A 12,486-nucleotide genomic window follows, 5' to 3' on the forward strand; every position below is an offset into this window, starting at 1 on the left:
ACTTGTGTGTCTGTGTATTATTGCTTATCTGCTCTCAAGTATCATTTTATATGGGGTAAGAACAAATCCCTGTGTAACAATACAAGTGCAGTTTCAATGACAACTCTTCCCAACCTTCGAGAAATCACCTTATTTAGGTTCTCACCTGTTACAGCTTTGCAGAGCAAAAAACTTCTCTTGTTACATGTGAAGTATTTTGCATGAAATTGCATATTATATGATCCAGATCATTGTTTGAACTAGCAAGGGCTAGTATTGTATTTAAAAAAAAAGGCCAGGCTCAACGACCAAGAAAAGAAAGTTGTTGCCATTTGATTTTTTTTGTTGTTGTCCTTCTGAAAGACAGTGCTCTCAGTTCAGTTCACAATAACTCTTCAGCACATCAGAAAACCACAAATGTGTTATACTGTAATTCTGGATGAGCTTTTCTCACAAAGAGGTCAGGAGCCAAAAGGACATAAGTGTTCTCAGGCCTTGAACTCCTCCAGGCGAGAGGGAGGCATGCTGGGGGATCTGTCCGTATTGCTCTTATATTGGCAAGGAGGCTTTCATCTCCAAGGCTGATGATCCCATACAGAAACTGCCTGATTCCCATAGGTAACTCCCCTGACTTCAAAATGGCCCACAATTTTACTTTCTAGTTTTAGTTGTCAATGGGTTATAACTTCTGAAAATAAAGGAAACTGCACATCATAGAGTGCTGTTCTAGGCCATGTCTTCAACTTTTTTGTTGTTTTTTGTTTTTTTTCCTCCATGTCATTGCCCATAAATAAAATACTAAAAATGATAAAAAGAAAGGGAGGAGTCTTCTAGGAACTTAATATTCATTAGGCAAGAGGTGATAAAAATATCAGAAGTAGAACATGACAACTTTTAATTTTACACAACTTGTAAGGAGTCATCTCTGATGACTGCCATCTTATTACTTTGCATGAAAGGTTAAATAAATTTTTGCCAGCTCTAACCCTAGAAAATAGATGAACACCTGAAGTACATGAAAAAAGGCAAATTGTAAAAACACACACATATGTTCACTTGTATTTCTTAGCTACTTTCAATCCATCTACTTATCATTGAACTATTCATATGTAACTGCACTTAGTATACAGTAGCTTCCTACCTCATAAAATATTGATTCAGGTTTTTTATCGTATATCTTTCTTGAACTTTGATCTTGCATACTTACTGCTCCCTTGATGAAATATTTAGAAGTACATTTTCCATGTGAAAGGTAAATTTAGAGTTTTTTTATGGTATCCTCTGTTAATGCACTAGTTTCAACCCACATGAGACCCAAGCTGAACTCTATCTTGGTCACGTTTAGTTGATCATTGCATTTGCAAAAATCTTCCATTCCAAAGCAACTTTCATTTTAAGGTAAAGGGTTTTTTTTGACCTGGTTGGAGTGGTTTACAACACTTTCTCGCCAGGTACATTGAGAGAGACTTGAGAAGATACATCCAAAGAACTAACTTTATTAGTTACTTCCCAGCAGATAAAAATGTATAAACTATATGATAAAACAATATTCCTGAGTTAAAAAACCAACCAAACAAACAAAATAAGTGACAAAACCATCAAAAACTCACCGAAAACATTCTACATATATTTATAGACAGTGAATGTTATTGAGCAATTTTGTCAAAGCAAGCAAAACTACTGTAATAACTCCTTTAACAATGTCATCAATTTGAACACTTAGCATAAGAAAAAACCACTCTCTTGAGGTTGAAAACTGCTGAAGTCTCAGTTCATAGCTCATTCAACATACAGAATTGAATTCGCCATACAAGAACAAGCAAGGTCCAGCTAAAGCTTTTTCAGGGTCTGGAGGACTCAAGGGTTCTGTCCACTACAGTTTCTCTGATAGCTGAATATCTCTCGTCTCAACCTAGACACTAATTTTCACAAAGCTTGTAGAAACTCAGTTAATTTTGAGACATTTATCTCCTTGTTGTATTTGGTCGAAAGCAATTTTGGCTGAAGGCTGCCAAGGTTCTTAGGAATACAGATAGACATAGGGCAGCAGACAGACATGCACATATACAGAGCAAGAACAAACACCTGCTTCTGTTATAGTATAGCTGTGTAAATTAGAATATGATACTAAGTTCAGTGGAGCAGTAGGTACTTAAGAAAATGGTCAATGAATAATAAGAGAATCCATCCTGTTCTCCACAGCATTGTTTCATACTTCAAAAGTGCAACTTGGGATTCATCCCAAAGAGGTGGCACATCAATAGGCCAATGGAAGTTCATCCACACCGAGGCATGTAGCATGGGCAACAAACTGGAGGAGCTAGAAACTGTGCAGCTGGAAAACTATGATTAGTTGAAATCATGGAAATTGTTAGTTTTGCAGCTGGACTCAATGATCTTAATGTTCTTTTAAAACCCAAGTAATTCTATGATCATGTATTGCTTATTTTAAATATCCTGCTCACAGTTCTTGATTAAGACAAGCTGTTTGGACAGATAGAAATGAAGAAGAGAGAAAACAGTCTAGAGATTTTCTCGCTCCAAATTTTAAATTCACAAAATTTGGTGTTTAGGAGATATTACTACGGGGAGAAATTTCCATATAAAGTGTACTGAATATTTTCAATAGAACTTTTTTTTAATCAGAAAAGTAATGGAGTAAAGTAATCCAAAGGTATTGGAGTCGATGTTGTTATTGAAATGCAGAACCAGGATTTAGTTTAATTTTTTAAATATTGTTCACTGCATGACTCTCCATCCAAGCACTATTAAGGGGAATAATAAAGACTGTATCCCCAAATACAGAATTTCATGGAAATGAAATTATCAAAATTTAAAAGACAGTCTTCGAAGTAAAGCCCATCTACCAGCCTTATATTTAATTCAAAGTATTTTTATAGTTTGATAACATAAACTTATTTTTCACACAATGTAACATCTGTGTTTATTTTACTGAGACAGCTGGAATGTTAAAAGAACATTTAAGCTTGTGTCATACAAACATATTGGTAGAAGAAAAAGTTGATATCTCAGACAAAACCTGAAGACTTTTATCTCAGACAAGTCTTATCTCAGACAAAACTTGAAGCTTTTATATGTCATTTATATTCTATATGTGTTTTTTATGACTACAAGAGACCTTTTAGAAAACCCCAAACCAATCAAGGTTTTCATTCTGCATTTTTGTCCACTTTATCAGTTTCCAAGGTAAGAAAGTTTTCATGCAGAAAAAACACACAATACAGAAACACAGAGAACTGTCTTACCTTCTGGCTCCCTGATCTTACGTCCTGCTGCAGATTTTCGTAGCACACTCCTTCCTGAGTTGAACAAGCTGGTTAACTCATCAAGGGGACTGGTTAATGACCTTGAGTTTGTAGGGCTGTATGAAAATGAAGACGATGAATTTGAGTTCAATTTCCTGTGATCCGCTCTTGCCACCTTTGGGGAGTAAGGCAGTTTGGAAAATGGAGAAGATGAGCATCCAAGCTGAGCAGGATTGGTTCTCTGAGGTACTTTTGGCAGATCTGAATTTGTACCTGTTTTCCCTGCATTAATCAGAAAACTAGCACAAGTCTCTGGAGGAGATGCAAAATGTGTGGAAGCCCGGTAGGAAGCAGGAGGTGGTACAGGAGGAGGAGGTGGTGGCAGTGGAGGAGGTGGTGTAGAAGGAGGAGTCACTTTGGTGGAAACACTGAACACAATCAAGCCTGGAGATACTGGTCTTTCATTCTCCCCTTTCTGGCCCTTGGAGTACTGGGGTGATAGTGGACTTGAACCTTCTGACTGCACAGGGTATTTTAGGTTGGTTTCTAAAACAGGAAGCTTTTTGACCTCCAGTGGTGTTAAAGGTGATTCATCAGAAGCAGGTGAACATGTGACAGGGGTTGGAGGGAATACAAGAAGTGGTGGTCTGTGGGGGAGCAAGTTAGGGAAAGGGGCTGGAATGTCACATGAGTCTTTATAGATCAAAGCTGCTTGACTGTTTCCATCCAATGTTCCATCTTCAATATTAATATTTCTTTTGCTTTCAAACAACAGAGGAGGAGATCCAGTCACTACTGGAATTATTCCATTACCATTGCTTCCTTCTTCTGGTAGAAAATACTTCATTTCTTCATATACAGACTCTCCTTGTTCTGGACTCTCCACTTCAGCAGAACTGCTTTTGACTGCATTCCCTACCATTTCAATATAGACAGGCTCATTTTCCTCCTCTTCTTGTGACATAAAAAGATTCAACACACCGTGTTGTGGTCCATCAGTAGAAGCTGCTCTCTGTACTGTCACAGTGTCATAGACACCTGGCTTAACTACTGTGCTTGCTTTTTTTACATCCCCAGGCTTTTGACCGGGTATTTCTTCATAAGAGCCACTAAGTTTTGTATTTGGACTTCGCTTTGGTTTTCTGGGAGGTATTTTTTTCATGGTACTATAGTCATCACTGTGTGGTCTTGGACGGGTCAGAACTAAGAAAGTGAAAAAGGGCTTTGTTATTAACAAGTTAAAGTCAGTTTTTTCTTACGCTGATCTAGTACTTTGAGCCCTCAAATGTTGCCCATTTAGTTCTACAGTGAGCATCAGTCACAAGCACAGGACTCCAAGTAAAAGTGTAAATATTTCTAGGAATAATAATGCAGAATTTTCAGCTACCCAACCACAGGCCTTTGCTACCTGGGCATATAATCTGCTTTGGTAATTTCTACTGCTGCTAAAAGATGAGAACTCACACCTGAGGAAGTATATTTTGAATCCAAAATATACTTGTGCACTGCAAGATCTGTAACACATGGAAATATGTGCTTGTTTCTCCTGTTGCTCCAAGGGAGAGGGGCATGCTTTCAACTAGTGCTACTTTGACATATATGTGACTGCCAGTAACTGAAATACCCCTCTTTTATGTAATATCTCTAAATCTCTGATTATAGGATGATATTATGTCCCTCTCTTTGGTATTGCAGGTGTGGAAATAATTTATAACTTTAGGGAATCCAATAGCCTAAGGGCAAATCCCCAAGTGAGTATACATTTAACTAAACTAGATGTCTCTTTATAGCCTCCAGGCATGTATGGAGTGAAGAGACTAGATAACTAGATGACTAGTCTTTTAAGATCAAAATTAGATGGTATAAATCAGAGCTGGTGTTGGACAAAAACACTAAACTGATATAATTCCTGGAAAATCAGTATATGGCAGAGAAACTTGCTCTATTGTTTCATACCTATTGTTTCATACCTATTTTGGTTTCAAACCAAAATTGTTTTGTGAGTATATGTAAGCATGATTGTTAAGACCACACATACATATATAGTTTTTTGTTTTCAAAACACCTCTGCTAGAACGTCTTGGTTAAATCTCTTGCAGTTTGGACACAGAAAGATTAAATTACTACAGACCTCAAACCATACTAGTTAAAAAGCATGTTGGGCATAGTTCATGTCTCCCTGCACAGAGCTTGAAGGAAGAGGTTAAAGAAAATGGACTTTCACCTAATGAACTGGACACGAGAACAGTAATTATTTTGAGAAAGAGAGCTGCAAAGACTTCTATCCATTGTATGCAGGACTAGGAAGTTAAAGAGAGCTTTAAACCCAACCTGAAGGATCTTCCTTGACGAAACTTGAGGATCATTTACACAAAACATGACAAGTCAGGCTTATCAAGGAAAGCAGAATGCATTCCTTTCCTTCATCTTCTCCCCATTCATTTCAAAGGTAATGGAGAATAGAGCAAGTGAACTCAAAACCATGCTATGTGCACCATAATGCACTGAGACACTTTGGGGCACTTGCAGCACTTCCCTTCTAAACAAAAATCACTATAACCAAATTATGGCCAAAAAAACCCCAAACCAAACCAAAACAAACAATCATTGAATGCATAAGTTATTCATGTGAGCATAGAGACAATGTAGGAGAAAGTTTAATGTTTAAGTCAGTGAAATTCAAGATTCTAGCATTCTGTTTTAGTGATGCAAGATATTCTAACAATTTAAAATGTGAAATAAAATGGTCAGTGGGGTAGAATAGCTCATGTTGACACATCACTAGTTTCTAGAGAGATTTCTACAAATACATTTTGATTGTTGTCAAATTGGGCAATTAGAACACGAGTATTATTTGCTGATTTGGGAAAAAACGACAAACTGGCTAATTTTATTTTCTGCCACTGAAATATTTCAAGGAAGCAGGACCTCTCAAAGGCATTTGACTGTGTTTAAAATGATCAAAGTGAGAAGAATAAATCAATAACCCAGAGTAACATTTGTGACTGTCTCTGCCTTTATGTCTAACCTTCATTAGCGGTTTCCTTAGAAGCTGCCGACAAGCAAGCACTAACAGCCTCGTAGGAGGCACTCAGTCGTGTGTTGGGGTCCCTCTTTGGCTTGGGAGGAGGCTGTTTCCTTGGTGATGGCAGGCTATTGCTGTCATCCATGCTGAAAACAGAGTGCAGGGAGGGGGATCTGATGGATGACCCAGCCGCAGAATGTACCAAGCCATCCACTGCCATGGGGACAGGGACGGAGCTGGAGTGAAAGTGCTTAGACGTGCGACAGCCGGCAAAGCTGTCCTCAGAGACCTTCCCACCCTTGTCTTCAGCTCTGAAAACACAGAAAAGAGGCCCAGATGCATTATTCAAGCAATAACAATGAACCTGTTCATGCAAATGTAACAACAGCTTTTCGGTAAACAATCTCACAACTCCCCTGCTGTGTCAAGGGGATGTGGGTAGTAATCTTCTGACAAACAAATCCAGATCAAGCTGCTAGCTTTCTTCCATTTCCTGTTTCATGATAAATCAGGACACTGGCCCTTTTTCACACAAATGCAGCCTTGCTTAAGCAGTCTCATATTGTTGACCAGACATTCACTGAATGAATTGTTCACACTTTGATTGCTACACACAATCAAAAGCTGGGTTTTTAATCTGAATGATAATTTCTGGGAAATCCATTTTAATAGAAAGTTACTGAGGCAGCAAATGCTGAGCCTTTATCATTATTTTCTAAAAAGACAACTATAAATTCTATTTAGATAATGCAAATCTTTAAAATATTAGATGACCTTTTTAACCAGCTACATTGGCTGCTTGAGCAATTCCACACAGATATCCCTATGTCTTCCAGTTTAAACTTAATTATTAGTTATTACTTTTAATAATAATTTTATTATTATGATGTTATGTTTAGTTGTTTCAATTACAATCCATTTTTTCAATTTTTCCTTTTTTTTTTTTGCTATTTGAATACATATTGAGAAATAACCTTCCAGCTGCTTCTGACAAATTGATTTTCAACAAAAATTCTTCTAACATTTTATTCCTCCAAGAATCAAAACACTGAGACCCTTTTAACCTAGAGTAGTAATATATTAGATAGAAGATGTCTATACTGACATTTTTAAAAAAAAATCCCCAAGCATTTATCTTTTTAAATTGTATTTCTGCATGGCAAATCACAAGCAGAGCTGAAATTCATGCACAGGATATAGCCAGCTGCCCATGTAGCAAATGAAATAGCAAAAGATGAAAGCATGGTGCTCAGTGGATAATTTGTTTTCACTGTAATGTTTAATTACAGTCTTTCCTACAAAGGCATTTCCTCCAATATGTAATCACTGGGATATTTGAAGCTAATTAAGCAGATGCACTGCCATTTTCACTTTTATTAAAGTCACTGACAAAAGCAATGATAGCAAAGGGAGTTGTTCTGGATGAAAATTAAGTTCCTATGGAAAAATAAACATTTATATGTCCAGCAAGTTATTGACACATTCTTTCTATTGACATATACCGATTAACTGCAAATGCTAACTCTGCCCATTCCGTTGTCTGAGAGAAATCAGGGACTCAGTTCCTAGAGAATGGCTCTCCAGCATTTACTGGATTTGTAAAATAGGTACTCATGAAAATTCTGACATGAGTTAAAAAAAACAACATTTGCCCATTTTTAAATAAAAGCATCTTCCTCACAATCAATCTACTTGTTTCAGTGAGAAATCAGGATTTATTAGTGTGGACTTTACTGTATTTTAACACTTTCCTAGCTGTTTTTCATTACCTTGGCAATTTCGCAGTGTTGGTATTTTAAGTCAGAGGAATTTTTCGTTTGCTTGTTTGGTCTGGTGAAGTTAAACTATAATCTTTTTATCATAGAATTAGAAGTATTTCTGTAAAAAATAAGTGTCTCAGAGACTTGGTTAAGTTCCTCTAAGCTCAGTGCCCCATGAATAGGATATGGTGATCTCCTCAACTTTCCAGACTTAATAACCTTATATACAGGGAAAAAATATGACTTAATACTGATTTGGGATGAGTATATACTTGAGAATCCTCTCACAATCCTTCCATCATTTCTATTGTTTTCTAAGCAGGGAAGGAATTTGCAAAAACTGAAGAGACTCATTAATTCTTCACAGCAGGTGTTTCTCATCTTACCTTTTCTGGCCTTCTTCTGGCCTGTTTCTAGGTTCTCCCTTTTCCCTGTGGTAAGCAGCGTTCATCTCGTTGCGGAGCCGGTCATTTTCCCGAGCAATGTCAGCAGCATTCTGAATCACCAAGTCATCATATGTTTTCAATCCCATATCCTCAGCATTCTGCAAGAAGCTTTTGATTGAGGTGACCTCTTGCTGTTTGATGCTCATCTTCTGTAGCAAGCGCTGGCGAGCTAGAAATCCTCTTACAACTACCATAGTGGAAGGAGAAAATATGGACCAGTGAAAGACAACTAATTGGGGAATTAACTTAATATCACTGTGTGTTCTGCTTAAACATGAGGAAGCCAAGTTCAGTCAATATCTTAAATAAATGAGGAAAGAAATCTGATGGCATATAAATAACATAGTAAAATTGACCTCTTTCTGTTTTCTACTACCAGTGCTTAAAACAATGTAGTGACAGTAAATTAATAAATTTGAGCTATCAGAACTCAAAATGTTTATTTTCACTGAATGCTATTTTTATTACATTACAACACAAATGTAATAAAATGTATACATCTTACATATGCATAATGTAAGATGTATACATAGATGTGTACTGCAGATTGTAAGAGCATACATTTACACTGCAAAGGTTAAAAGATTGTTTCAAAATAAAAGCCTGGATAAATTAATTGCAGTGAATGCAGTAGGAATTAAATGATTGCTGTTCAGCTTTAAAAAATGCTGAAAGTATTTCAATGCACCTAATACCCTAACAAAATAATACCCAATACAAGGGGTTTTGGTTTGACTTAAAGACCTTTCACTGCTCAGTTCCTTTCAGCTAAAACAATTAGATTAATTTAATGCAAATTTCTCAAATGTATCTGTCACATCATATCTGCATTTTTCAGTTAAAAGTTTTCATCTACATTGCATCAGCTTCATTTATCTATTAGACTTTTTTTTCACACTCTTTGTCAGGTTTATGCTGGGAAAAGATTTTAGTGCATCTCCCATAATAGCTTTCTCTATCACTTTATAAGTACATTCATTACAACAAAACCCACCCAAATACCACCCAGTATCCTGGATTTTCTGAAGTACAATTGATCAGAAACACAAGGCACAGGGCCCTCTGTGGCCATAATAATTTGGGCACCATTTTAATCCCAGTGCTGGCAACAGGTAGTGTCAGTATTCTTGGAACCTATGTTTTGGCTTAGAAGGCAGAAAGATGCTAACTGAAAGTACCGTATTTGTGTGGGTGTTTTTTTGGTTTTTTTTAAGTTCCACAAGATCATGTTTCCCTCCAGATCTAGAACCACTGCTGTGTGCCTCATAGGGAAGAACCTGTTTCAGAATTATTTGTGTGTTGCCTTAAATACTGTTGATTTTCATCAATTTACATGAAAAACCAGGTCAAACTTCATCACTGCTTCTTATGGTTACTCTCTTTCTGGTCAATTGAAAGTTTTTCATCAGTGAAGTTAGCAGACAATAGCCTGGGTAAGATGTTTGTTTAAATATGGGGGAAGATGCCGAGAGTGTTGATGACAGGATAAAAAAGTTTAAATGCATTGGGTATTTACAACAACACAGCTAAATTTCAGTTTTAGGATTACTGAAGAACAACATTAAATGATGAAGAGTCAAGCTGAAATAATTGAAAGGAAAAATGTCAACAGAGAAAAATACAATTAGTCTTCTATGAATATAAAATATTATTGAATAAAATGAACAGCTAAAGCACAGGGTAATGTAAGGCACTTTCTATCATCTTCTAGTGCCTTGTTTAGACACTAAAAAAGATTTCTTTAATAGAGATGCTCAGTGCCCAGCTGACAAGATATAATGTTAACACACTAATAGTGCTTCTATCCAAAATTCACTGGGTTTGAAAACCTTCAAATTCAGATACTTTGAAATAATTTCTAATAATAATTCATGATAGACAGCTTTGAAGGTTTGTACTTTTATAATCACAACCAATCAATGCCTTTAATTACATTCTATAAAATCTGACTTCTTTACACTCTGAAACATTAATGCACATACCCAATTTACTTAAAAAGGAAATTAATAGTACAGTTATTGTTGACAATTTTATGAGAGTATTCAAAATAAAGATGTTACTGAGTCTGAATCTAAGGGTTACTGTTGCAAAAAGAATGAGAGTTATTATCAGAGTTCACTGCTCACAAATATAAAAAATTTGAAAGATAATAATAAAAAATGCTTAATAATAAAAATGCTTTTCCCCAAAATATTCTCTTTAAACCTATCTTCTGCAGAGCAAGAATAAGCATCAAATCCAGGGTAACTTCAGAAAAAAAAAGTATTTTAAAATAACGATTTTGCAAGATTCTGTGTGTCTGTGTGTGCTTTTAACTTGATGAAAAATCAAACCAAAAAAAGATTGGTAAACCACCAAGGTTGGTTAAAACAAAGAAATTAAGAGATCAGTTCTCCGATAGGATTGTTAGCAGGCATGAATGAGCAGCTTAGAGTAGCCTGCTAGAATGGTCCAGTAAAATGAGATCCAGCAGAGCTAATTGTGACATTTACAGACTGTACAGCTGCTCTGAATTATGGACTTTCCCCAAAATGAAGAAGAAACATTCAACAAAGCTTTATTAGGAAGGATTGGCAGATAGATACCCCTCTTTTGCACACTGTTTCATTAACTGAGTAGTTCAGGTTTTTCATTAAATGATACACATTTCTCCACACTTCCTTCTCTAGGAGAACATTTGAAATATTTTGGTTTTGGTTAAACAGAACAATTTTACAATCTAAAAAACTCCTGTGAAATGAAACTCTCAGGTCCTAGAATTTTACTGCTCAGTTTCATCTACTACTGTTGGGTACAGGGTACTGTGATTGCCTTGTGAATTTGCTCCTCATTTATGTAGATCTAAAATGATTCTCATTATGCAAATTAAAATAATTTAGGTTAGCACCCACAGGGCAGAAAAATATCTAGTATTTCAGAGTTCATCTAAGGATGAGGATTGGAATAACCAAAATTCCAGTAGACCATGGATTGGGTTATGTGAGGAATTTATTAACTACTGTGTATACAATGTATTCAAGTTAATTTCTCATCTACATGAACTCTGATGGAAGAACTTTCATCATGATTGCCCTTCCTATAGGTACAAACAATTTTCACAGTGATTCAGGTCAAAATGTATCATATGTAGCTCTCATACCTGCAGAAAAAAATATGACAGAGTCTCTAAACTCACAGACACCTTTTCAAGTAAAAGTGTTTCTACATCTGCTTTCACTTTAGTTTGACCCCTTTCTTTGCTTGTGTAAGATAAGTTTCAGGATACCAGGAAGGACTTATATGGTTTGCTTTGTTTTGGGTTTTTCCCCCCAAACCTATAAGAAGGGATTGCTAGTTAGACTTGAAGTAAAAAGAGTTGATAGGAATTTTGGGCAAGACCTGTTTCCCCTTAAATCTAAGCTCTTTTCTAAGTATATGATGTTACATTAAAGCCTGATACAGAAATTAGAATCATAGAATCAGAATATTTTGAATTGCAAGGCACCCACAAGGATCATCAAAGTCCAACTCTTGGCCCTGCACAGAACACCTCAAGAGTTATACACCCTGTGCCTGAGAGCATTGTCCAAACAGTTCTTGAGCTCTGTCAGGCTTGGTGCTGTGACCACTTCCTTGGGGAACCTGTTCCAGTGCCCAACAAGCCTTAAAATTTCATGATGATCCCTTGGGTCCTGTCACTGGTCACCAGAGAGAAGACATCAGTGTCTCTCCTCTACTCCTCCTCATGAGAAAGTTATAGGCTGCTGTGAGGTCTTCCCTCAGTCTCCCCTTCTCCAGACTAAACAGGCCAAGTGACTTCAGCTGCTTCTTGTACAGCTTCCTCTCAAGGCCGTTCACCATTTTGATAGCCCTTCTTTGGATGTTTTCAAACAGATTTTATTTGTTATATTGTGATTATTTACTAGTTTGGGCACTATTCAATATGTTTTCAGGAGAGATCTAGCTTCCAAAGTCCCCTGCATGTAAAGGGTGAGGGGACAGAAGTGCATTGGGACTGACACCATTACTCA

At 36.6% G+C, this 12,486-nt stretch overlaps 1 protein-coding gene and 1 long non-coding RNA gene across 10 annotated transcripts in view; one reads left to right on the forward strand and one right to left on the reverse strand.

Moving 5' to 3' along the window:
• MYO16 (myosin XVI) overlaps positions 1-12,486 on the reverse strand; it is a 363,630-nt gene that overhangs the window by 41,173 nt on the left and 309,971 nt on the right. For all 7 annotated transcript variants that reach the window (XM_038163728.1, XM_038163644.1, XM_038163898.1 and 4 more), the window contains 3 exons: positions 8,417-8,663; positions 6,274-6,581; positions 3,246-4,448 (listed from right to left, as the gene is read on the reverse strand). In XM_038163728.1, the coding sequence (XP_038019656.1) occupies positions 3,246-4,448; positions 6,274-6,581; positions 8,417-8,663 (1,758 nt within the window). The remainder of the gene's footprint in view (positions 1-3,245; positions 4,449-6,273; positions 6,582-8,416; positions 8,664-12,486) is intronic.
• LOC119712703 overlaps positions 1-12,486 on the forward strand; it is a 75,712-nt gene that overhangs the window by 15,560 nt on the left and 47,666 nt on the right. The gene's annotated exons all lie outside the window — the stretch shown is intronic.

This window comes from Motacilla alba, chromosome 1 (assembly GCF_015832195.1).
Source record: "Motacilla alba alba isolate MOTALB_02 chromosome 1, Motacilla_alba_V1.0_pri, whole genome shotgun sequence".
In the NCBI taxonomy this organism is placed as follows: domain Eukaryota; kingdom Metazoa; phylum Chordata; class Aves; order Passeriformes; family Motacillidae; genus Motacilla; species Motacilla alba.